The sequence below is a fragment of the Meleagris gallopavo genome, chromosome 4 (genome assembly GCF_000146605.3).
Source record: "Meleagris gallopavo isolate NT-WF06-2002-E0010 breed Aviagen turkey brand Nicholas breeding stock chromosome 4, Turkey_5.1, whole genome shotgun sequence".
Classification (NCBI taxonomy): Eukaryota; Metazoa; Chordata; class Aves; order Galliformes; family Phasianidae; genus Meleagris; species Meleagris gallopavo.
The window spans coordinates 48,546,533-48,574,244 of NC_015014.2; the positions used below are offsets into that span (position 1 = coordinate 48,546,533).

The 27,712-nt window shown below is 43.2% G+C and overlaps 1 protein-coding gene across 1 annotated transcript; it reads left to right on the forward strand.

Annotated features, from left to right (window-relative positions):
- The first annotated feature begins 16,218 nt into the window (after positions 1-16,218).
- Positions 16,219-24,777, forward strand: RBM47 (RNA binding motif protein 47). Its single transcript, XM_019614894.1, is given in 5 exon segments — positions 16,219-17,084; positions 17,087-17,377; positions 18,692-18,895; positions 21,000-21,205; positions 22,032-24,777. Coding segments are annotated over 5 exon segments (1,791 nt in total). The 5' UTR covers positions 16,219-16,249; the 3' UTR covers positions 22,287-24,777.
- The last annotated feature ends 2,935 nt before the right edge of the window (positions 24,778-27,712 follow it).

Below are 27,712 nucleotides of genomic sequence, written 5' to 3' on the forward strand. Positions count from 1 at the left end.
CTCTCTCTCTCTCTCTCTCTCTCTCTCTCTCTCTCTCTCTCTCTCTCTCTCTCTCTCTCTCTCTCTCTCTCTCTCTCTCTCTCTCTCTCTCTCTCTCTCTCTCTCTCTCTCTCTCTCTCTCTCTCTCTCTCTCTCTCTTTTAATGTGCTAATTGAAATCAATAACAATCAATGGGTTTATTCAGTATCCATCTGCTTAAAATTTTGGAACTTAAAACCTGCCTTCAGGCTTAAACAAAAGCACAGAATCTTGCATGGGGAATCCTCCAGGGAGTTCCTCTGTATTGACGTTTCTTGCGGAGTGACAACTGAAGTGTTTGCTAAAATGAAACACAAACTTTATATAGCAACAGTTCAGGTTATCGGGGCAACTCTGGCTGCCCATGAACCAGAGATACATGAGATTAAAACACAAAAGGGGAAATTCTGTTGTGGCCGCCTGCACAACTCTACAAGCCTCTCCTTGGCAGATCCCAGAGAGAATCCCACCTCCTACATCATCAGCTCAGCTGACCTCAATCAGTGACCACATAGCACCTTGTCCTAGCAGCAGCAGGATTTGCAACTGCTGCTCTCCAGGAATCTGGCAGGCTTATGTGGAATGACAGTTCATTTAAGAGCACCTCCAAGGACTGTAGTTTTTATCTGGGAAAAGCTTCTGATTAAAATCAGAGCCAATTTTCCTGGTGGGACTCCACCTCCCAGGCTGTGACATTGTCCTCTCCAGTGGAGACATAGGAAGTGGCCAGGGCTGGCAGACAAGAGGGGAGTCCGCCTGTACAAGGGCATTTTCCAAGCTCCCAGTGACAAGATAAAGGCCAAAGAACTGGCGTGGGTTACACATTGAGACAGTTTCAGTCTTAGAGAACCTGGAAAACTGTTGTCTCTGAGTGCATGCTTGGGTGCCTGAGCACCTCTGAAAGCCTCTTGAGATGATGTAGTAAAGCTGTTTGAGACATATATGTGTGTTTGAGTGTTGCATATGATCCATCCATAAAAAAAATGAGGAAAATGTTTTGGTACCTACTAGGGGCTGCATATTCTCTAAACAATCTTACCAGTTTTTGGTCTGCATCAACTTTAAGTCAGGAAATGGAGAAGTGTGTTTGCACGCTCACATTGCATAAGAATGAGAGCAAAATAACGTTACTCATTTCAATAAAGTGCTGTTGTGTCATTAAACATTCAAATGGGCAATAAAATTGTTTTGCAAACCTGAAGGAACCTGTTAGACCAAACACAAAAAGGTTTTGTTAAAAAGAAAGAAAGGGGGAAAAAGGAAAAAGAGGCCATTAGTGTTAAAGTTATGAGGTCCTGTGATCTAGTGGTTGGCAACCCTGCCCATGGCAGTGGTAGGAACTAGATGATCTTTAAGGTTACCTTCAACCTAAGCCACTCTATGATTCTATTATCCTATTTTTTGTGGCTGTATTGTGGCTGACGTAGAGCATATATGTGAATATACTGATAAACTGTAAAGACTTCTCAGAGACCTTGTGGGTTGCTCATAAATTTATGTGTCCTTTTGGTGAAATGTTTTACCTGGCACATTCCCTTTTCATTTCACTGCAATTTCTAAGTAGTCTCTGAAGATCAAATGTGACCATAAAATTCAACCCTCTGCTTACTCCTTACCATTCCTACTCCTTTCATGTTCTTACATCTGCACCATCACAGGATGCCATGCTGACAACCTGAAATCCTTCCTGAAAGCCTGTTTCCTACCATGCTTATCAAAAAAACTAGCTCTCACCCAGTTAAAGATCCTCTCCAACAAAATGACAAGCCTGTGATCAGTCTCCAAAAGCACTGGGGATGGATCTTTGTAAAAATAATCCCAGAAAAGCACTATCAGTACTCTAGTAGGCCTTTTCATCTGTGGAACACACCCAATTAGCAGAAGCAAGTGCATGCATCTGTTCCTAGAAAGGACAAGTGAGGGAAAATCCACAGTCTCCTTGAAGACCTTTTATTGCATCAGGGAGGAGTAGTCCTCATCTGATACTCATCAGCACGCTCCTGTGCATCTCGGATGTTTTTCAAATATCCAGTTTTTTCTTTCACAATGTTCAGAACAATTATTTAGGAAAAGCTTTTCACATATAATCCTATGCAGGAAAGAGTAAGAGAAAATAGAAAATCTTTTGGAAAGAAAACATGAACCAGATGGTATGGACACTTCTCTGTACTGTTTTCATTCACATGAGATTTTGCCCCTGCTTAGCTGTCAATCATTAAAAAAAAAGCGGAAACAATTGCATATTTATGGTAGTACTGTAATGGAGGGTGACACTGTCATCAAGTCAAGCTGTAAATTAGAAGGCAAGGTATGCTTCTATTCCTACAGCATCTCAGTTGTGCTGTATGAGGAGCGGAGCATGCATGCACATACAAAATCTATCCTCCATTCCACTGGGATGCCTGTGCTGTTAATCCTTTTCCACTCTGGCTTAGATGTATCCCTCTCATGATGTCAGAATCATAAAGAGGCATATGGAAAGTCATATAATCACTATTATGGTGTGTATGAAGCCAAGGGGTGCATAATGCAAGGAAAGCTGGTGGATACATAGATAAAAATTTGCACAATTCTGCCCAAATTTCTTAGGTTCCCACTAAAAACAGCTTGCAAGACAAAATAATTTATTTTCAGTTTCTGCCATTGAGAATACCTCTGATCTGCTGATTTTCACTACTTTAAATGATAGAGGGGACAGATCTTGGAAATGAACAACAAGCTGGAGCTAAAAGTGAAAGTGTAAAAGGAAAGCCAAGAGCTTGAGCCACCTCCCTACACATTCCCGATTCACATGGTATGTTGAAAAGCCTTCTAAAAATGAGCGTACTTCATTTTAGCCCATCACCCTGCTAGCAGAAGTGTGTTCTCAGTCCACTTACTACTCTTCTCTGTGCATTCAAGTGATAGGATTCACTTTGTAATGCTTCTAGTTAAAAATTAAGATCAGCTTGTTTTCCAACAGAAAAATGTGAAGTCAAGGTGAACAGTGACTTTAAAAAGGTAATGTGGTTGAAGGGAGTACTGTGACTTTATACCAGCTAAATGCCAGTTATGCTTGCTTCCCTGCATACATTCATGAGACTGAAGCACGGGACAGATTTTGGCATAATCTTCCGGATTTTAACCCCAGATTTGAGACTGATTATTTCTACAATCGTGGGCAAACCACTGAATTTTCATGTGGCAGCTTCTCTGCCTGCAGAGCACCTCGTGACGGATGAGTTACGTTAGCAGAGAGGAATTCCGAAGATAAAAGATCCATGTAGTGCACTGGAGCTGCAGGCTTTTTAAGACCAGGATCCAGGCTGCAGGTGTGTTTGTACAGTGCCTAACACACTGTGGCTGCAGTGCTGTGGATAAACAAGTCTAAAAGTCAGAGCAGACTGCTAGCAATTGCCATTTGGGTTTGCTCCCAGCAACCATCACAGCGATGCTTCTTTTGCCAGTCTTTGTTGTCCTCTGAATTCCTCTCTCCTGCATGGAACCTTCTAAATTTTTTAGCTGTTCTCTCTATATTTTCTGACTCCTCTATCCCTTTTCTGTCTTGACCAGCCTCTCAATCTGTAGTATTAGGATGTTTCTAAGTTTGTCGTGTCCAGACTAAGCCACTCAGATGATAAGGACAAATAATTGCAAAGGACCAACTTGATACCATCTGATGGCACTTTCTCCACAGAATCCACCAGTCTGTCCCTGGGAGGTTCAAACACTTCTCTTTCCTCACAGGAGTGTCTTGGTGCTGCTGGCTGCATGCTGCTTGGCTAGAGTTTTGGAATGAGCTTTGATTTTTGTACATAGGAAAGACAGAACACAGGAACACCAGCTAAAGAACAACCAAACTGCAAGCTGTTAAAATTACCGGTAGGTAAGGTAAGTAGTTTTGTAGGAATATAGGACAGTAAACATGTGCACGTGTGCATGTATATACAAATTGTTTAGCCAGGCAGCTTTTGACTTTTAACTTGATACAAATGTGATTAAACATGGATGCACTGTAACTATGCTCCTTTTAAGGAGTATTCACGGAAACTATCCCACTATACAAAACTATCCCAGCAATCGGGCCAAGCTCTAGATCTTGAGTGAAGCCACTCAAAAATAAACCATGTGTAGCCTCTTGAGGAACTTTGCACTTTGGGATCCCTTGAAGCCTTGAGAGAAATGGCTCCTACTCCTCCTTGCAATACCCTTCCTTTCTGAGCCGTCGTTCCAAGGTCATGGCACAGCCCAGGTGGCCCTTTGTAGAGTCAGTCTGGGCCAGGGCTGTGAGGGGCCGTCATGCTCCTGCGACACGCCGCTTGCTTTCTGTCTTCCCCAGGCTCAGGCAGCTCCCAGCTATGTCCTGCGCCCTCTCCTCCCACTGGCAGTTCTGCTTGCTGCTTGCCAAGCTGCCGGATCCATCATCCACGGCATGTTTCAGTTTGGTTTCTCCTCTTGACCGCTCAAGAAGGTGTGTTGTTTGCTTTGCCTAAGTGCTTCTGGGGCCTAATGTCCCGTTGTTATGTACAGATCATTCCTGCTGTCGTGAATCATGTTTTACCACCCCTTTGACTTCGCTTCTGCACCAGGCTTTTTTCTTCCAAGCAAACACATTTGAGTTCCGTGTTTCCAGCCGAAGTGCTGCGCTCCAGGTATTCAGCACACGGCTCTCGCTCCACGAGCCACAGACCATTTTTCTTGTGACTGAATGCAAATGGACTCCGTGCAGCCTGAAAACAATTTTGCCAGACACGTATGAAGAAAAAGATTTTGCTGAAAACTTTGTGCCGTCAAACAAAATATGCCCTTTTCTTATCTTATCTGTTGTAACTCAAGATATTTGCACAACGCCTTGTGCTAGGAAGGAGTTGTTTGTACATGTTTCACTCCCTTTTCTCCAAGTTTTGAATTTTGAATGAAATCTTTCTGCTCAGATCTCTCCCCCAGCACCCCATCTGCAACAACATCAAAGTTTCTCTTGTCCATTCTTCCTTAAGGTTTGGCCCAGCCCTCTCAAAACCCATTATCTTCGTACTTTTTGCAATTAACTTTCAAGCTGCCAATAAGAGCTCTCGGTGTCTGGCAGCGCTCACATCTCTGTTCCCTTCTGTTCCACCCACTCGGCCTCAGCCCGAGAGCCCTTAACAAATGACTCCCAAGGAATTTAAATGGCTAAGACTGACTGACCAATAAAGCAATGCATAAACTCCATGAGCAGGTCTCACGGCTCATGCCATTAGGAAGAAGGGCTGCTTTGGTGGAGGCTTGAGCCCTCAGCCCGTTGCACTCAGATCGTGGAACCAGGGTGGTAAGGACAATGCTGCTTGCCCCATCAGGGCTTTCTGTCTGCCTCTGGTTTTGTGGGTGGTTGGGACTGAACATTTGTCAGTGCCAGGGTGTTGGATTGGGGCTTTTAGAGGGGCTTTAAGAGCTGTATGAGAAGGAAGCAAAAACTTCTAAGCTTGAACTATGAGCTGTTAAGAATACCTACCAGAATTTGCATAGCAACTGGCATGGCAAATATCAGAACTGTGAAAACAAAAATGTCGATGTTTTAGACAGAAGGTAGAAAATAAAATCAGATTTCAGAGACTTTTAATGAAGTGCTAGATAGCCATTTACAGTTGTTGTGTGCTTTGTTTTCAATGGGATTGTCTCTGCCATCTTCTTTCTGTGTTGACTGATAGTGTGTTTGGCTCATATATAAGAGATTGATACCAAAATGGAGCTTTAAAAGTGGATTACACCTTTAGGCAGAGAATTTGGAGTTTACAGCTTGAAGATGGTTAGAAATAAGCAAGATACTTATATGCAAGCGTTATTAATATAAATCAATGTATGTAACTCCAGCACACTGACTGCTTGGTAACATGTTAATAGAATGAAGTTTGGTATTATTCTGTCCACCTTCTCACTAAGTAGTCTATAAAATGTTTAAAGGTTCTATGACATAAGACACGTGATGTTAATCTGTTCACCTTTATATATTTAATTGTTAATTTATTACTTTATTGAAGACAATGCTGATAGCAACAGCAGAGTTTGAACTTAAACCTGGAAAAAAAGCAGTTGACTCTAAAATTTTTTAAAATAATTTAAAAGCAAAAGAGGAAAACATGTAAGATTCAGCTGTGCTACATCTTAACATAATGTACAAACTGCTCCTTCCCAAAAGGATCAGACACAGCAGCTGTGTATCATGGTGTCCTGTCCTGAGCTGGGTGGCTCTGGAGCCATGTGCAAAGCATTCCATGAGCTTCACACACCTGACCTTGGCATGGATGGCAGTGGGTGCTCAGAGTGCATAATGGGTGTTGCAGGAAAACTTCACTTGTGTCAGTTTCCATTGTGAACTGGTGGCCCACGCTGGTGCCAGCTGGTGGTGCTGATCCTAAGGCCTTGCCAGGTATCTGAACAAGCTGAGAGAGCTTTTAATTAAATGGAGCGAACACAGTTAATCTAACAGCCTGCAGAACGCACATTTTTTGTTCATCTAGACAGGGCCTCAGGACCATCTACCAAAAATTTGTTGTATTGTTGTTGGTTTGATTATTTTTCCATGGGTTTCTCATTTAGCTTTGCACTGTATAACTGAGATTAGTTAATGTGATGGATAAAAACAGATAGTTAACAAAGCAGGAGGCTTTTTGCAAGTCTTTTTAATAATTTCTTTTCAATTCTGTATTTTGGTTCCATTCTTTGTTGAAGAAATTGCATTGAAACAAATGTTGCTTGTCTTCTTTCTTCAGTCTTTAATCTGAAAAAAAAAAAAATAAATCCCAGTTAAGGTCAGCAGAAGGTGAATCTCAAATGACACCTGTCTCAAATGCCATTTCTTTCTTGAAATGCACAAAACCATCATTTCCAAATGATGGGTATTTCCAACTGAGCTATAATTTCAATAGACTTAAATTGTCTTGAATTAACTCAGCACAGAAGCAGTGCCTCTTGAGAGAGACCCTGCCTTGGTTAAATATTTTTTTTAATTTATAATATTAACCCTGAGCATGGGTAACGAGTACTGGAAATCTCTTCCTTGTACTTGTAAACCTTGTTTCTCAATTTCAACCCAAGGTTCAAAGGTTTGTACAGACCTCTTAGATCAGAGGTCAGGTACAAATTGCTGCACTTTGCAGCTTCGTTCTGCCGATATGACAGAATTTCACAGCAGAGACGATTACCTTCCATCCCCCCTCTTCTCCATACACAGGCAACACCAGGCAGTTAAAAGCGTGATATGTACAAGCCAGCCATTGGTACCTGAGTTTAATAAATAACTAGCTGAGTTTCAGTGGTGCAAGGTGCATGTTATAAAAAGGGGTCAAATGTCAGTGCACAAGGAAAAAAACCATGCAGTCTCTGACTAAGCCAAATGCTTTGAGTTTAATGTGCTTTCAGCCACAAACATTCACATCCCACTCTGTGGTTCTCTCCATGCTGATTTTGATTTCTGTGACCTGGGGGAGAGGGAACACGAGTTGGGCCACTATCAGCTTTCCCTTAAATTGCAGCTGAAATCAGAGCAGCAGGCTGGGCACACAGCAGTGAACGCGTTGTCGCTGCATTCAAGTGGTAAACACAAAACTGGGAGAAGTTTAAAATAACAACAGCATGAAATATGAAATACTAGTTAAAACTGAAATTACTTACTCTATTTAATTGTTCTAACATCGACATGGTAAATAGTTTTTGTGTAAACCATCCACATCCCATATTCAGGCACGGTGTTCTATATTCTATAGAATATATCTCTACATCCAGAGTTCAGCAAAGCATTCACAGTCATTGAACTAGGTAGCCCTCTTATATATATGTATAAATAGGAATTGGACCCTTATGTGTCTCTTACAACTCAGAATATTCTATGATTCTATATAGTGTTTTTTTTCTTAGAAATAAGAAGTGGAATAGATTAATGTCTTATCTTTCCTGTATAGCAATTAATAGATGTTTCTACTTTTGTTTTTGCTTTTCAACTGCCAAAGATCCCTTTTACAGTCTTTCTTATGTCAAAAGCTTGCAAGCTCATAGTCACACTAGCTGAGACACTTCTTCCTTTCCTGCAAAGTATGCACTCTAGCGCAGATTGTTGATGACACACTTTTCTGTACCAGATTCTCTGTGGAGAATACTGTTCTACTGCATTTGTGATAAACTGACTTTGGAAGAAGTTCTCCATTCATTCCAGCTCATCTACAATAGGAAATACTTGTTACATACCAAGTGATTACGCTGTGCTTTATTTATATGTCATACACTTTCCTGTCTGACTGTGCTAATAGACTTTGTGGACTAGATTGAAATATGTGAATCTGTGGAGAAGGGAAGGTTGTGTTTCCTGATTTGGAAAGCTGATAAGAGTGATTATATGACTCATCTCTCATCTTCTCGGCCTTCCTCAACACATGGCTTCAATATCATGTGGGATAGTAGCTGCAGGCACAGTCAGTAATGGCTCTATTGAAATAGCTAAAAGTTGTATAATTATTTTGAGTTGGACTGGGTAAAAGATAGGGCCGGGACAAACTGTACAACACACAAGTTACACAACTTGTTGGGACAAAGTTCTGAATGGCTTGCAGCAAAGTGCATTATACAACGAGAGAAGAGCCTGGGTTTCACTTACTCCAGTTTTCTTCAGAAGTGGTTTAAGTTGAGATGGCTGGTGTCGCACTGGGGTAGGTTAAAATACTCAAGAAACACACTGTCCGTTAACAGAATGTACACTGCAGAAACAGAGAAATAAAAACTGTGTAGTTGAGATGCTGTAGGTGTTGGTTGTGCTTTGGCAGATACCAATAACTTTTTCATCAATGTCACAGGCTGAGCTCCAAGACTCAGGAACCTTTTCTGGCTGTATTACTTAGGTTATCATTTTTAAAATATAGATTTGCTTTAATAGTCTTTCTGTGGCTTCTAGACCGGGAGGTCAGATGGTTGAGGAGCCTCCATCCTTCTGAATGATCACTCTTGTGCACTGATAGTGCTGATACAAGTGAAACTTCTGACAGGCTTTGTAGGATCACACTCCAAATTAAATATGTCTTAAAAGGGTGTAGAAAGGGTTGGTATAAACAAGAAGTTGGCACAATACAAACTTACTATGTAGGGGAATCATAATTTCAGTTGCATTTCTTTTTCTGTATAAAATTGCTGTGACACAAGATTAATATAACTACAAGAAGTGATATAATATGGCTAAGAGAATAAGGTCTATCAGAGCTATTACTCTTAATGATAGTGATGAAAACAAGAAGCTTAAGCTTGGAATCCTAGTCTGAAGTTGTAGCCAGTGACTGACTCTGTAAATTGAGGCAAATTCAAACTCTCTGACTAGCACTGAAGTTTTAACCGGGGAAATTCTAGTTTATTATCTTTCAGAATAATTTCAGATGTTTTCCTCGTAAGTAGGTGAAAATAATTAAAGAATAGATTTAGAGGAACTTTACTATCATTTATTTAACTAAATGCGCTGATTTCATTGGTGCCTGGGGGACGTAACCAGTCCCTGCAGGACTTTTAAGGCAGGGATTGCACTACTACTCATCAGTGTCTTACAAATATATTCATAGAAGCCATTAGTCCTACAGCTGATATTGATGAAGTAGTGCTAGATGCTGATTGTACTTCTTTTTGGAAGACTCAATAAAAAACTGGAACTGTCAATCAAAAAATTCAGCCAACAGTTTTTAGCGTATTTGAAATTAAACTAACCACTGTTAACATGCTTGCACCACTTGGGACAAATTTAAGCAACTGAGAATTGTGTACAGATCCTTGCTCTGCAGGAGGCACATGCTGAAAATGACTTCTCAAGCCCATAACATTGACCTAGTCCATATCAGGAAAAGACAAAGTGGTTGAAATAAATTCATAGTGTAAGCCTGAAATGTGTGACAGGACCCCTGCTGGTCAAGATCCCTGATGTCATCATTAGCAGAAGTGGGAATTTCAGCTGCTAGTTTCAGGATTAATAGGTCAGACATTTCTTCTGTCCTGAAAAACTTTATTCAAGTGTATCATAGACTCATAGAATCATTAAAGCTGGAAAAGACCACTAAAATCATCTAGTCCAACTATCAGCCCATCCCCACCATGCCCCTCAGTGACACATCTATGAGTTTCTTTAACACCTCCATGGATGATGACTCCACCACCTCCCTGGGAAGCCTGTTCCAATGCCTTACCCTTATTTCTGGGAATAAATGTTTCCTGACTTGCAATCTGAACTTCCCCTGGTGCAACTTAAGGTCATTACCTCTTGTCCACAGACGAGAAGTCCTCAAAATGTACTAAGCAGCTCTTCTCTTCAGGTTGACTCTTCCTAATACAATCACCAAGTCTCTAGTATTTGTCTTAGTGACTGTACTCTAATCCTCCCTGGCCTTACTTCTGTACGTGTCAGTCTAGCTAAAAGAGAGATGGGTGAAAAGATCTGACTTGGCTAGGAGGTATCAGACACTTCTGTTACTCTCCTGGTTCCTCTGTCTCTACAGAGACCTACAAAGCTCTCCTCTAGTCCTGGCAGTGGAATTGCTCACACAGCCAACATGTTCTTGTTGATAACTACACAGATCTGATCTACAAGTTCTACAAGATCTCCCAAGCTGCTCGCTGTGTTAGCCACTTTCTCCTCAGACATCTGCCTGAATGACCCAGAGTGGGAAAAGTCACCTCTTCAAAACTTTTGTTGGGCATTTAAGCCTGGGGCAACTTTTTCACCCTGCTCAGTTGCAGGTAAAGCAACATGTCTGACACGTTGCAGATAGCCATCACAGCCTTTTGGCCTCAAGTGTTTCTTTTTTGTTAAAAGTCCAAAGACATCATCCATCCCTCTGCTGAACAAAGATGTTCTTCCTGTTCCTGGAGACCTTCCCCTTTCTGTAAGAACAGCTCAGAAAAGGTCTCTCAGCAAAAAGCCAGACCTAAATGACCTGCTCCCTCTTGCACCAATGCAACATGGGTCTCAACTTCAGACTTTTGTATTTTTGTGAGTCATAGTAGGTGCGGAGCTCAGCTCTTGTCCACCATGGATAACCATGGTGAGGATTAGCATCTGACTGCAGCAAGCAGCAGGCAAAGCAGAGTCAGAGACTACAGAGAGGCGGGTTCCTACAAGAGATAGGACTTTGTTTCACCACTAGTGTGGGAAGGAGCCCAGTCACATTGTATACACAAAATGAATGTAACAATCCCTGGAGTCTTCAAGGGCAGGTTGGATGGGCCCCTGGGCTAGTCTGATCTATTGGGCAGCAGCCCTACCCATGGCAGGGAGCTGGAACTGGGTGGGCTTAAAGGTTCCTTTGAACCCAAATATTCTATGATTCTGCAATTGTATGTGAACTTGCCATGAGAAGAGACAACTTTAGAAAATAAAGAAGTTTAACTGCTGCAGGGAGTCCAGTGCTGCTGCTGCTGCAGGCCAGCAGCAGGATTTCTATTTGCCCTTATTACTGCAACGTAAAAAAAGTAGGAAGGTCACATTTGAAACAGTAGCTGATATTTCACTCTGTCAACATGGTGTATTTAGTTAAAACGTTGATGGCTGACCTTCCCTCCACAGTAGCAGGGGCTGCAGCATGCAATGCGAAGCTGCAGCAGCTCCAGAAGTAAGCAGGCTGACGTGTCCATGAGGGCACATGCTGTATTTTCAGCAGGAATTTGCACAGTCCAGAGCACCCAAAAGGGCCATCACAATGACAGCTGGCATAGAAGTCAAGGCTCCTGCCTGCTCTGGTGCCAGCACCTGTTCCCATGCCCTGTGACTGCTGGTGGCTCTGTGGCCAGTAGAAGGCAAAAAAAGCTGTATGGGTGAGTTAATGCAGACACAAAGCCTCTCATAGGGAACACAGGAGGAATTTGCAGCAGTTGCAGCCATGAGGACACCAGTTGTGCCTCTGTGTGTGCAAAAGTCTGTTTCATCATAGGTGGCTGAACAGAAGTGCAAGTGGCTGCCTGGGGTGATGCTGAGTGCTGTGTGAATTCAGGGATAAGGTGTTACAGGGACTGCCTTAAGTGATGAAGTCTGACCAGTGAAGCCTTCTAGGAAAACAGTGGGATTCCTTTGCTTTGTATCATGCAGTTATTTCCCTTTTTATGTCTTACTGAACTCTCAGTATATTACTAGCATTTTTTTGCCTGCTTCCTGGGTACCAGATGTAGAAGAAAGTCTCATTGTCGTCCCTCACATCTGCAGACCCAGAGATATGTCTTAAAATGCAGATGGGTTTCTTCAGCCTCAACTCTTTCAGCATCACAGGCCATCCCAGAGACAAAAAGGCCAAACCTCCTTAGCCACAAGAAAGAGAAAAAACAGCAGCAGAGAGGGAACAGCTCTTGCTCCCAGCAGGCACAGAGGAAGAGAGACTTTCTGCTTCCCCCTGCGTCAGTGGCCAGGTCCTTTGCAAGCCCTGGGACATTGCCTTCTCATTGCAACCCTGAGCTGCCCTGTTCTGGCAGCACTTGGCCATATGCTGTTGTTACTCAAAGCATGGTGTTCCCATTTAATGAAAGAGGTGCTTGGTACTCACAGTATGCTTTAGCTCAGACACTGCTGGTGTAGTAGGTTTTCCATTTAATATTCTCAGCTCTGATAAAAATAAATAAATAAAAAGAAAAGAATTAATGTTTAGGTCAAGAACTATTTGCACACACCTTACTGGCAGCACAGAAAGAGTTTCATAAGCAGAAGGAAGTGAAATCTGACTGGTTTCAATGAAACATGTACATCTGAGAGTTCACCTGAAAGTGAAGGAGAATTCCTGCACCACAGAGCTGAGCCAGAATGGCTCAAGGCTCTCAATATGCTGCAGAAGTCAGTGGCCACCCAACTGGGCTTTGAAAAATCCAGCAGGCTTTACCTTTTTCTGAGAAAAAAAAAAAGCCAGCCTTGTTTCAGTCTGGGTAATAAGTCATTTAAAAATTGGTCATCTCCAAAATGCAACCTTTCTCATTAGAAATTAATACTTTTTGTCTGTCTTTCTGCTTTATGAATTTTTGTCATCAGGTGTAATTTCCTCTTCATAGGCTAGAAACCAAGCTCTCATATTTCACATGACATCATATTTTAATGTAGCTTAAACTTCTGACTCTGCTCTTAGCACCAGCCACACCTCACGGATGCACAGGAATCCATCTGCATTTACCCACACTGCTAAACTCACAGCATTAACTCCTGCCCAGGTACACCCACAGCACATGGTAGCAAGTTTCCATGAGCACTTAACTGCAGACTAAAAGTGTGCATTAATAGTGCTGAATGCTTCAGAAAGACGTCATTTTGCAAACATGTTTCTTGAGAGTGACTACTTTTCAGCATGAGCAGGTAAGGTAGTGCTGGCAGCACAGGAGGCAGTAACAGGAGAAGGGAGCACTCTGTCTCTCCTGCACTTTTTCTCATCAAAACAGGTGATCTCTGAACCCTGTGAAGGTGTCGGAGTGTCACGTGGCAGTGACTGTTACATGTGTATTTATGTACATCAAGTAGAGTTTCAAGGGCCTTAATAAATGTAAAATGGTTTTTATGTTCACTGTAAGTTGTTCAGTAAGGTAATGTCTCCTGCTGAGGTGGCCATCAGCATTTAGCAGCACTTTCTCATACAGATTCTGATATTAGGAGTTCAGGAATTGGGCTCCATGATCCTTCTGGGACCCTTTTAACTCAGGACATTCTATGATTCTATGATTAGAGATCATCTTGCTGATGCTGGGGGACATGCAAAGTGCTGTAGGACAAGCTAGTTCCTTGACACCACCGGCAGCCCCAACCCAATCCCAGCAGCTGGTTCTGTTGGATCAGGGAGGCTTTGCTCTATCTCCGCCCTCTCCACCCTCCCGGTGCCTGTCTGTAGCTTTCTAGACTTCAGCCCCACTTCTGAGCCAAACCCACAACAGGATACAGAGACTTTTGTTTTGTAAGTTGACCTCAAAATGACAGTAATGACTCATTTTTAAACTTACCTACCCCTGAGATAATAAGTAATTCACTTGCCAACGGGTGGCCCATGTGAAGGTAATGATTATTCCCTAGTAAAATGTCTGCTTACCAAGCTTTGATTTTACTCAGAGAAAGGTAAAAGCAGATCTTTAGGAACTAATTGTCAAGTGAAAAAAGAAGATGTTTTTCTCTGCTTTAATTTCTACTAATGATGTGAAATAATTCCCAGAAGTAAAACCAAAATGTCTGGCTCTGACACATTAAAAAGAGAATCATTTTTATAAATTAGAGAAGAGAATCAAATTTATAAATTTATAAATTTAAAAGCAAGATTCTATCAAAACTGATACATGTCTATGAAAGACCTGGCTTCAAAGAAATTGTGCTTTCTGAAAGAAAAATACTGCCTGGACATGACTGTCACTATCAGTGCCCTTCCAGCTTCTCCACCTCCCTCTTTGCTCTCCATATTCTTGAAGATAGAACGACTGTTCCACACCAGGAGCACCAGTGTGCAACACCTATAGCCCAAATATGCCAGCAGGATCAGACGCTGCCACAGACCAAGGCTCAGAGACAAATGGTTTCCTAATCTCAAATGCGGTTTCAACATGCGTGCATGGTAACCAATGCAACACAAATGATAAAATTGTTGTCACTAAGAGTATATATTAGAGTCTTTGTGGAACTCTTACTAAATAATGCCATTACATGGAACAAATAAATTTGGCTGAAGCTTTATCCTTTATTAGGATACAGGCCATCAAATACAAACTGTGGCTATTTCTGATGGTGGCCTGCAGAGTTTCCTACAGGGGCCAGTGCCCTTTGACAGTCAAAATAAAACAGTCATTAATGCAAATTGTGGCAAATAAATGAGGGAATGATGCAAAGGCTGATGGAATTGTAAATAGAAATAAGGAGGTACCAACTGAGGAGCACTCAGTAGGTGGGACCTACTTACCAGGAAGTTGAGATATGGCTAACACAAGATTGTGGCGCGTATGAGTAACAAACACAAGAGTTGCTTGCTGGGTGCTACATAACCCCAGTGAGCAATATCTCTGGAATGACCTTGGATTAGAAATGACAAAGAACTCAGCATGCTTTGCTAGAGAGGAGAGTGGAGAATTGGGCCTCATGAGACAGAGGAATGGGGAGAAGAGAGGCAGGTGGTCTTCATCCCTATGTCCAGCAAGGGTGAGAAAAGGCAGAAAGTCTGGAGAATGTGGAAAGAGACACAAAAACAATTCCAGTGAAATAAGGACTAAATGTGAAGGCCAAATAGAGTTTGGCCTGCAAAATTTATTAAAAAGAGGATAGAGTTGTAGCTTGATGACACGGCTTGAATACCATCATAAAGCAAAAATAGAGGAACTGGAAGACTATTTACTCAGAGAAAGGTTTAATGTAATGCTAGCTGGAAGAAAAGCCAGACAAATTCTCAGGAGAAATAGCATACCCCCTTGTCAGAAGGAATAATTAACAAACATGCCTTAAAAGGAAGCGCTAGGTTCTGCAGCTCCTTGATGACATAAAATCAAGGTTCGGTGTTCTTCTGGAAGATGTGTTTTACTCAGATAAATGTTACAGGACTCAATGTGCCAATAACAATACAATGTAAAGGTCCATGTTATATACAATCACTCATATTAAATGTTCTGATGGTCCTTTCCAGCTTTAAAAGGCCATGAATTAACTATTCTAAGTCCCAGTGTCATCTTTTATTTGTGCTCAGTCGTAGATCTGCACTGTCTTGCAGTTGTGGTAGTCGGCATTTTCAACCTCCTTCTGTATTTCTGCATTTCCTGCCTGGATTTAAATGTAGAATGAGATTTTAGAGATTTACCCTTCCCTTGCTGACTTACAGGGCTGTGCAGCCAATTGCAGGCTGCCTGTAATAAAGGAGTAATTCTCCTCAGCTTTTCTGAAGTGCTGGTCTTATAAGGAAAGAGACAAGCACACCACACACCATAACACAAGCAGCAGGCAGCTCAAAAGCTTGCCAGGTTGTCCTTTGCACAAGAAGATCCATTTTTCCCTGGTGTGAAGGTGTACTTATTATCTCCTACTTGACTGTTCTTGTGAAGGTCTAGATGAGCCAGGGGATGGCACAGAATGGGTGTTCTCATGCAGTCTGGTATGGCTCTTTCATCTGCTTTTCTGAAGCCTTATTATCCATGTGAAAATGAGCTTGCAGAACTGCTGAAGATCAAAAAAGAAGGGCTGGTATTCTGGTGGCAGCTAGCAGCTTGTAATGAGTGTCTGCTTCTTCCTTTGTCCAGGTTTCATCAGGCTTTGAATGAGTTTGACATCATGACCGCTGAGGACTCTACTGCAAGGATGAGCAACGATTCCTCCAACATGAGTACCACAAAAGTCCCTGAAGGTGTGGCTGGTGCGCCCAACGAGGCGGCCCTGCTGGCATTGATGGAGCGCACCGGCTACAGCATGATCCAGGAGAACGGGCAACGCAAGTACGGCGGCCCACCTCCTGGCTGGGATGGCCTGCACCCTCCTCGCGGCTGTGAAGTCTTCGTGGGCAAGATACCCCGCGACGTCTATGAAGATGAACTTGTCCCCGTGTTCGAGTCTGTTGGCCGCATCTATGAGATGCGCCTGATGATGGACTTTGATGGGAAGAACCGCGGATATGCCTTCGTGATGTACACACAGAAGCATGAGGCAAAGCGGGCTGTCAGGGAGCTGAACAACTATGAAATCCGCCCGGGCAGGCTGCTGGGTGTGTGCTGCAGTGTAGACAACTGCCGGCTCTTCATTGGAGGCATTCCCAAGATGAAGAAGAGAGAGGAAATCCTAGAGGAGATCGCTAAAGTGACAGAAGGTGTACTGGATGTCATTGTCTATGCAAGCGCTGCAGACAAGATGAAGAACAGGGGTTTCGCCTTTGTGGAGTACGAGAGCCATCGAGCAGCAGCAATGGCCAGGAGGAAGCTCATGCCAGGAAGGATCCAGCTGTGGGGACACCAGATTGCTGTCGACTGGGCAGAACCAGAGATAGATGTGGATGAAGATGTCATGGAGACTGTTAAAATCCTCTATGTGAGGAACTTAATGATTGAGACCACAGAGGACACCATTAAAAAGGTCTTTGGGCAGTTTAACCCTGGCTGTGTAGAGCGGGTGAAAAAATACGTGATTACGCCTTTGTGCACTTTACAACCAGGGAAGATGCCATCCACGCCATGAATAACCTTAATGGTGTCGAATTGGAAGGCTCATGCCTGGAGGTTACCTTGGCCAAGCCAGTGGACAAGGAGCAGTACACTCGCTACCAGAAAGCAGCAAAAGGAGGGGCTGCAGCAACACCCGAAGTAACTCAGCAACCTAACTATGTTTACTCTTGCGATCCATACACACTAGCGTATTATGGATATCCATACAATGCCCTGATAGGGCCCAACAGAGATTACTTTGTGAAAGGTTAGTAAGCACAACCAGGGGATGCGACGGGCAGACTTGATATAAAGCTGGTGTGACCCAAGGTCTATCTGAGACAAAGGACAGCTGGTGCTTGGCTGTTTTCTTTTAGAGGTCTTTTTGTCATATTTATATTCCATTTCATTTTAATTTATGATCTTGCAGAGATAAAAGCTAATATACAGGCTAGCATCAGAACTACGCTGACAGAATGAGCAAACAGACCAGTTATGGGGTGGAGAAGGGAGGGACCTGGTTTTTGTGAGCATTGTACTAAGACTGGCCAAATGGACAATCCAAGGACTTTAGGTTCTGATGTCTCTTTCCAAAGAGCTGCATCTTAGGTATTAGGGATCATGGCAAAGGGTGCTCCTTCTGCCTTCTTCTAGAGGTGTGGGTGAAGTGAGAACCACCTGGTAGACCTTGGGAATCAAAGGGAGGGGTGTCAGGGAAAGCCTGAGCTGGAAACTCACCAGATGTCATCTGTCCTCTGCATTAAAATTACAGCAGTGCTATATCCTTCATAAATCCTATTAAAAACCATTTGCAGAAGGAATAAAATCAGTGCAAAACAATTATTTTATTATGTATACTTTAATCAGTTGTGGATTACAACCATTAAAAATTAACTGCAAATGAGTTATTTGCTAAAAAGACAAACAAACAAACAAACAAACAAAACTAGTGGCTATTACTGTTGTTATAATTATCCTGTACTTATAGGAACTATAGTTTCCTGAAATTTATTGTGCATTTCCAAACAAGAGGCAGAGTACATTAATACCACAATGTCCAAAGTATCGTCGTAAAGAAGTGTGTGATGTTGGAGAGGGGTAATATTCACATGTACAGAGAGAGAACTAAAGACATTTGTATAAATAAATTCAGTGGTCTGACAAAGGTGGTTAAAGGCCAGATAAAGCTTTGGGCGATCCCTTTGGGCATTGCTGGGAGGTTGAGACTCTTCTGGAGGAGAAGCAGAAGCTGTTTCCATTGCTTAGACACCATCCCTGAGGGAGCCTCTCTCTCTTTACTGTCTGTATTATACCTGAAAAACTGGACACAAAAGTTGCATCAGTAAATAAAGCAGTTAATTTACCCTCAGAAATGTCAAGAGCAAAACTTGTGTAATCTTACTGGGTGCAACCAAAGACAAAATCATTTTTTTCTGTAAGCAAAGTCACTCAAATCAAAATGGCTCCAGCAGCCTCATTTCTAAGCATGTGCCTCCCAGTTTCCCAAAGTCTGTTTGTCTTCCCTATATTGCTGCTACTGTTTGTTGTTCACCATCTTTTTCTATGTTGTTATCATAAGCAGGCAGCATACGAGGTAGAGGGAGAGGTGCAGCTGGCAACAGAGCCCCAGGCCCCCGTGGCTCCTACCTGGGGGGATACTCTGCTGGCCGTGGCATATACAGCAGGTACCACGAAGGCAAAGGAAAACAGCAAGAAAAAGGATACGAGCTGGTACCCAACCTGGAATTACCAGCTGTCAACCCAGTGGCCATTAAGCCTGGTGCAGGTCAGTATGTGCAATTGGATAGGCTACATCTGCAGGATAGGAGGAATGTGGAAGTGGCAGGAGAGCCCCTGTCCCATGGTCCAGGGCCAGCCCGTGTGGCAACCTTCCTCTCTCCAAGTTTCTAAACTGCTAGTTTCACCCTGGGCAATTTCCAAACCCAAATTTCCAGAGCTCTCCCCAGCTCAATTTGTGTTGCTCTGCAAGGCTGGGAAAAGGAGCAGGTGCTTTCCCATTGCAGGAAAGTCCCTGGCTCAGGACAGCTCCTCCACCACCATCAGCAGTGTGGGGAGCACTGTGGGTGTCCTACTTACAGTCACACAGCAGAGCTACAAACTGTAGCGAGAGAAGCAGGCCCAGCTCCAGCAAATTTTAACTGCACACCTAAGCAGCGTTGAATACTAAAGTTGCAGTAGTTTACCAGAATAAGTTCCATACTGTCAGTGGAAATTACAACTGTCATGAGGACTAAGAAGAGTCCTTCATAACAGAGGGATGAGATAATGTGAGAAGAAGCATTGAGAGGAAGGAGTGCTGTTAAAAGATCAGAGCCAAATCTTCAAAGGAAGATGTCAGGCTTCCTGAGAAAACTACCCACTCACAAACAGAAAATATTACCATTATCCATGTTTGTAAAGATAATTCAGCTATTACTGAAGGATGACTGAAAAGCTGTCAGTTTTTTCCTTGAAACACACACTTGAATTTACCCTGGTATTTATCAGTGGTGTCCATGTAGTTTGTTTGATTACCAAACAAAAGCCTGATTCTCAAGACTAAGTGTTTCTACATTTCCAGCACATTCAGATTCAGAAGTCTTCACCTGGTCTTCCCCTCTACCACTGCTCCAGCATAGGCCCTGAGTGCTGAAGCACCTGGCCTCTTTTTCCCAGCCAGATGAGCTGATCAGTTAAAAAGGGCACGTGCAAGACTTACCTCTGTTATCAAAAGGAAACTACTCTGAGATCACCTATCAGAATGGAAAAGTAGAGGTGTACCAACTCTGGAAACTTCTATCTCTTCAGAAATATCTCAAAGCTCAATTCCTTGATAATGGCTAGGAAACTTCTGAGACATCACCCCAGTACCAGCTGCCTGATCCTGCCTTTCTGCCAGAAGACACTGCAGAATGGAGCGTGTGAGCTCTCTGTTTTTGCATCACTGGGGCATTACCCAAGTTATTTAAAACAGTAAAAAAATTGGTTTGAGCTGACCAGGTGGAATTGATCTGTTAGTTACCCCATCTTCCTTGTGAACAAGTGTCCTGCTGAAAGACTCAAGAACTGAAAGCTGAACTGCATGTTATGAAGCAACAACAGAATTACAAATGTGATTATTGGGAATGTCCAGCAAAGCATATTTCTTCCCTAAACAGTGCAGTGAAAATCTGTGTAAGACCACGTACAAACTCAGGATCTCTGATACACACTCTGATTGGAGCGTTTACCCTTTACCTGGAAGACAATAGCTCTATGTATTTTGGATTATCCAATTTTGGCACAAGGGAGAATTATTGTAAGAGTAATTTCTATTTTAGTGCTGTTAAACAGATTGATACTGAAGCAGAAAGATAGAATAAAATGTATTAAGCCAATTTAGGCCTGGGAAATGTATAAGAATACATTAACTGGTATTTCAGACCGTTGGCCAAAGGGTAGCATATAGACTAGCCCAGTTCCTGGCTGCTACTTCTGCAGTAAAAACCGCACCTTTTTTTCCTGAAGCAGCCCCATGTCCTTTGATATCAGCAGCTAGAGCACAGACCTTGCCAGGACAGTAGGTGCTTCTGGCGAGGGAGAGAGTGGTGATGGTCAGAAGGGGCTGCTTGAATCCAGAACAAGGCCCTAGCCCTGGGACAGCCATGCCAAGGGGAGAAGTACTGGGAAGAGCAGACAGCACCAAGCCCATCACCATGCACAGTTCAAGAGCATTGGCTGTGGTTCTTCAACCTGCAGGGGGGCAGACTTGCTGCAGGTCCCCAACTAGCTCGTGAGGCTGCCTATTGTGGTGAGATCTGGCAGAGCCAAGAGTAAGGCTGTGTGTTCTTTGAGAATAGGCTCTGGAGACTCTTTCCCAGTATGCCTGATGTGTCTGGTCTCTCTCCTAGTGGCCATCCCTGCGATCGGTGCCCAGTACTCCATGTTTCCAGCTGCACCACCAGCCAAGATGATGGAAGATGGCAAAATCCACACAGTGGAGCACATCATCAACCCTATTGCCGTCCAGCAGGACCCAGCCAGTGCAGCAGCTGCTGCTGCAGCAGCCGCAGCCGCAGCAGTAATACCAGCTGTGTCAACGCCTCCCCCCTTCCAGGTGAGTTCAGTGCAGACACCCCAATTCCATATGTTCTGCTCTGTATACCCAGTGCAGGGGAAAAGCTGCCTACAGCACTCTCTGATTCTCCTGCTTGGTGCCTGCTTCTGTGGGACTGGGCTGTTGCTCAAGCATGATCCCACTGAGATCCTCACATCCCACTGCAGCTCTTGGGTTGATTTCTGCTCCCATTTCTTTGTCCCTTCTTTCCAACATGCAGAGAAATTCATCTCACATAACCTGAGACTTTCCCCCAGTGGTTATGTCTGGCACCTGAGCCATACACCTGCCTTTACATGGAAAACTTCCTTGGTAAACCCACCCCAAACCACTCTATGTGTCATAGGAGAAGAGCAGGCACCCCCAAAGTGCTGTTCATTTGACCTATCATTGACATCTGCACTTTGGATAGTTGCTTTTCCTCTATGGAGGACCCAAATTTGGTAGGAAGAGGTGAGTTTCCAAGAGGACATCTCACTGTAAACACACTAAACAAGGACAGGAAGATAGACAGTGCATGCCCTCTTGAGTGAGAGAGATAAGTGAGACACACAGGATAGTCTGGATTGGGTACACATGAAGGGTATCCAGTCCAACTGGTGCCATGATACTGGGGAGCTTGTTACAGTGCCTGTCCACATTCTGGTGAAGAACCTTTTCCTAATCCCCAACCTGACCCTGGCACTAGGCCTGCTTGTGTTCAAGGACTGTTTGAACTATGCACGGTTTGGCTCTGAGGTTGCCCAGTGTGGAGTCAGGAGTTGGACTGGATATCCCTCGTGGAGTCCCCTCCAACTCCAGACATACTGCAATTCTCTGATTCCAGGGCCGCCCCATAACCCCAGTGTACACCATGGCCCCCAACGTGCAGAGGATCCCCGCTGCCAGCATTTATGGGACAAGTTACGTGCCGTTCGCAGCACCCGCTGCAGCAACAGCAACAATAGCCACGCTACAGAAGAATGCCGCCGCTGCCGCCGCCGCTGCCGCCGCCTATGGGGGCTATGCTGGCTACATACCTCCGGCCTTCCCAGCTGCCACCATCCAGGTGCCCATCCACGACGTCTACCAGACGTACTGAGACTGTCGGCAGAGAAACAAACACTGAAGGAACACTTTAATATTTATGAAGAATGCGCCTGCTGCAGGAGAGTAATGTCAGGACTCAGTAAACTGACACAGAACGTGAAAGTGAAGAATGTCACAGAAAAACATGTTCAAAATGTTTTCTACGCTTGAAGTTTTCACTAACTTTTTTTAGGCTATTTTTAAAATTTAACATGCCTGTATTCATACATTTCTAAACGACCTTGATGCAGCCACCCATCACTTATGTGCCTTTATATGCATCACAGTGGGGTTGCACAGGGTCCTTTTTTTTAGCAGTTATATTTTCAATATATTTGTGGTATGAAGGTTATTTTTAGTAACTACTGCACTCCAGAGATGTCTATTTTGTAGTGCCTTTAATAATATATCAGCTATATATTAAGAAGCACACCCGAGCAGCTAGGGAAAGTTTAAACGATATATTTTGAAGAATATATTCAATATTTAAAGAATACATTCCTTAGATTTTTTTTTTTTTAAGAAAAGAAAAAAACAACAAGTATCTTATTTAAGAAATGTTATACTGGAAAGTGCAATTTGAGAAACGTGCAAGACCTCTGCGTTTTTGTGCTGGCATTAATACAATCTGTTTGTTACTGTTTGAAATCAAAAGTAATTCATATTGCCTTCGTAGGAGGAATAGAAAGAAGAAAGCCTCCTCACACAAAGCCCTTTGCAGTGTGATTAGCAGGCTTATGATGCTCAAAGAAAAGGCTCAGAGTTTTCCTCAACAACTGGAATTTCTATTTATTGAAGCTACCTGTAGTTCAGCCTTGGAGCACGTGCAGATACGCGCACCTCATATTTTGCGTAAGGCGTCTCAACTTTAATCCTCATCCAGTATAAAACCTAGGCTTTTTTAAACGCTCTTTATTTTATTCTTTGAAGTATATGCTGTAGTGACTGAGAATGTATGCTGTTGTAGGCAAGAGCACGCCCACTCCTGGCAGCAGGATGCGCAGTGCTACTACCCATAGCTTCATCACGTCCCATGAGAAATTTCTGAGGTACTGGGGGTGGTGGTGATACTGGAATTGACACAGCAAGGCTGGCATCCCTCCCGGCCTCCCTTCCACACCAAATCCAGCTCCCGCACTTGGAGCTCTGTGTGCACATCAGGGATGGGAAGGATTGGACCCAGCCATTTTAAGACATAGAGCTTGTAAATACCTTTTAATATACTTTTTAAAAGTCATTTTATGTTGCAAATTTACATGGTATGTGGTTTGCCACAAAACAAACACAGTTTATTTTGATGTTATTAAAAAAAAAAGTTTGTTATATTAAGGAGTAAATATATTATTGCAGTGTTTTGTGGCCTGTTTAAAGGCTTTTATTTAGTAGTGCAGTGAATGTAAAATATGGTAAAACATTAAAGAAATATCTCGCCCATTTTATGAAGTGTATCAGCTCTGCAATCACAGCTCCAGTGAAGGGAGGTGTGGAGAAGAGAGTGAGTAAACAATTTTGCTTTGCTTTTAGTGGTATAAATACCAGCTGAAGGGGTTTCACATAAAGTATATTTTGACAACAGAACCACTTTCGGATCATCTCCAGCTTAGTAAAGTGACCTTTTAATGTGCATTTTTTTTTGCCTCAAAATGGAGCGGTTGTTTTTAGGTGCTCTTACTCAGCAAAGCTGAGCTCTATTTAAACCTGCCCAACTGCTATCAAAAGCACTGTGAGGAAGTTAACCATTAAGTCGGACTCTGACCCTCCGTGCCCCTTCCCTGGAGGCTTTTGCCATCTGTCCCACCGCTTCTGAAAACGAAGCCTCCTTAGCCCCCAAACTCTCATCCCAAACACCCTGCCTGTTTTTAGGGTGAGGGGAAGTGAAGCAGGCAAAGCCTTGCCAGAAGACCCTGGTGGGACAAAAAGTGCTGGGGGCTCCAGCTAAGGCTTTGTACAGCTCAGTGCTAACTGCCACCATGGCAGTTAATGTCATCCAGGCACTGCAGGCTCTGCTATCCCCTTTCCAGCCCCTCCGTCACAACCATGGCCAACCCAGAAGAGCATCAAAGGGCAGTGGTTGCTCTCCCAGCCATCCTCTCCCCACTGGCCTCTGTTGCTTGCATCAGGGACAGAAAGGAGCCCAAAAAGGTGAGCCCCCAGGCCACCAGGGCAGGAGCAGGCAGGACGTGGAGACGCAGCCTCCCACCCCCATCTTTTCCACTTGCTTCTAAACCATTTCATGTACACTACTACTGAGGTAAGTCTGATAACTTGAAATGTGAACATCTTTAGGTTAAGAACAAACTATTCAAATAAATATATATATATATATGTGTGTATATATATATATATATATAAACTAGTGTGCCTTATTCTTGAAAGAGCTGATATTTTAGATGTTTTATTGTATCTCTGTTTTCTGTATTGTCAGAAGCTCTGAATTTATTTAGTTCTTGCTCCATTTACGGTACATTTCTAGGACATAGTGAATAAAGCATTCTATAAAAACAGAGACTGTTAATTTATTGTAACATCCTATTGCCAGGTGGGCTTCCCCATGGGCAATGTGCCCCCTCCTGGCTGGGCAGGTTCTTGGGGCAGGAGGGGAGCAGGGAGCCATGGCCAGCATCCCCACAGGCTCCTTGGGAACAGAGATGGGCTGAAGGACAGTGCTTACCCCAGCACATGCACTGGGCACCTTCTCAATTATCCAGCAGTTATGGATCAGCCTAAATCTCTTTTGAAACCCAATTTAGAGTCCATGCCTGGATGCAGATGGAAGAGCTAAAGCTGCTGTTTCTCTGTGCTTTCCACTCACTGCACAAGACCACTACAACCCTGTGCAGAAGCTCTGGGAGCTGGCAATGGGGTGCTCTGTTAAGAGAAAGCCCAACATTATTAACCTCTCAGCATGCTTCAGCGCACAAACACAGCCCTTCCATGAAGAACAGATCACAGGACTGCACCTCCTGGAAGCAGTCCTACAGACTACCTGTTTGTTTCTTTGCTGTAAGCCCATCTGAAGATTGTTAGGTGCATATACCAAGCCTTGGGAGAAGGGCAGTGTGAGGGAGAAGAGCTAAACCCTAAGGCAGAGCAGAAAGAAGGTGACTAAAGCAGGAATTACCACTAATGAATAATCCCAAAAAGGAGACCAGAACAAATACTGCACAAACTTCTATATCCTTCATTAGGACTAAAGTGTATCTGCAATTTCCTGTCTTTAAGCATCGCTTCTCATAATGCAATTAAGTCAGGACATCCTATGTTAATGCCTTGGTTTTCCTGGAAGATACTAATAATGAGACATTTCTCTACTGTTTGTTTGTTTGTTTGTACTAGGAAAGTGAAAGTGTTTTTTGTTTGTGGGTTTTTTTATTTTGGTAGGACTTGGGAATGGGTAGAAAGACATCTAATTTTGCTCACTATGTCTAAACATTGTAAGTTTGGTTTAGAAAGTCTGTACATCCCATTAAAAATGACCAGTAGCAGGTCCCCATATCTTACTTAGTACAGAGATAATCGTCATAATGCTAAAAGCAGCTTTCAAGGAGATACAGCCACATCAGAGCTTTACCTGTCAGGCAAACAGTCAGGTCAAACAGGAAGACTAATGCCTTTCCTGCAGCTCCTTGTTGGCCTCTCCGCTCACCGCCCCTGTGGGCATTCAGCTAAGCCATGCACTTCACAAACATCAGCTTTTTACAAGTGAGATGAAGGACTGACTGTGCCTCACTAACACATGGGTCTGGTTCTCTCATGAAAGTTTCCCTTTGTCTATCCTAAATTAAAATGAATCTACCCAGCATGCTCTTTTTCTGAACAGACTTTTCACAAGAGAATTTATTATTTTCCTAGATTTATGGTTTCTTGTTTCAGTTTTGTAAGATCATAATTAATGATTAACCCATCAAAAGCTCAAACATGCAAGTCATTCTGGAGATATTAACATAAATAACACCAGAGAAATGCAATCGTGCTTTTAAAATGACCTTGTTGCCTCAGGAATGCCAGCAGCTCTAGCGAGGCCTTGGGCACTGTGACAACTCAAAATGTTGCTGAGTTGATCTCATTCCCTTTCTGACCATATTTCTTGATGGTCTTGAGGAGCAGATACACACTGCTCTAGCTGGTGTCAACTGCAAGTGCTAACAGCAGTTCTGAATTTTTTTTCAGGGAACAGCACACATTAATATCACTGTGATACAGCAATGTATAGACAGATTAACAAGAAATTCAAGTGGATTTACATCTCTCTGACATCTTATTATAAGCACTGGAGCTCAAAGCATATGCAAAATGCATTTTTAGTGCCTCTAAAAGGTATACACAGGATCCCATGTCCTGCTTTGTGCTACTCGTGTGGCATCTCTGTTCCCAGTCCTCAGCAGCTACTGGCAGAGCTCACTGCTCTCAATGCTTGTCAGCCTCAAAAGTGGCCCATCATGCTGATCTGTAAAAAAAATAAATCCTAGACCTGCCTCATAGCAGGGCAAACTACCTCTGCTGTGCATCTGAAAGTCAGCAGAGCCAGGTTTTATGCTCCAGTGTGTCACTGAAATGCTGAATCACACTTGACTGAGTTTCAGTGCTATGCTCTGCTTATAAATGAAACTGCACAAGGGGAGTTACAGGGAGAAGCTGTAAGCAAGGAAATGAAAAAAAGCAAGTTTTGGCACACAGTCGTCCTCTCTTAACACAAAAACAGGCTGCACCATCATACACCACTCCAAAGAGCAAAGAGAGTATGAAATTTTTTTGGAATTTGGTACAGACCAGACTGTAGAAGTATTTCCGTATAAAATATTCCCTGTCAGGTTGACGAATTAGATCCATTTTTTTTTCCTCCAGATGGAAGGTCAGGAGATTAATGGTTTTCTGATACAAGAAGACAGAAGCCCAACCTTGCAGCAAAATTACAGATCTGCTTGTAGGAGATGTGCAGTCAAGGGCTAACTCTTCATTAGAAGACTGGGCAGGAAACAGTTCAAGTGTTCTTGGATCTGTCCCATGTGCACCAAACAGCGCTGTGTTCCCAACACGATGACATGATGACAGCTATCACAATCTGAAGAGGCTGCGTTGGGAGCCCCATGATGCAGGAAGCTTCTGCTCCTCACAGTCCCCTTCTACCATAAGGGAAGACCAGTGGCCTGCGTACATCCCTGCTAAAAAGTCCTGCTATCGATCCCATGGGTGATTGCAAGGCAAGATCACAAACTCAGCTCTAGGTTGTAGGTTTGTGCCCACTCAGCTGCTCCTGTGCCTCTCCATGTGACCAGATTGTACGGAGGTCACCAGTAAGAAATGGTGGTCTGTCCACAGCTGTACTTTTACTTTGAACCATGGTATGCTTTTGTTCCTTTTTTCTAAGCTCTTTCCAACAAACACATTCGACTTTTGTCAGAGGTGAAAGAGTCGGGCTGCACTTTGAGCCTTGTACAT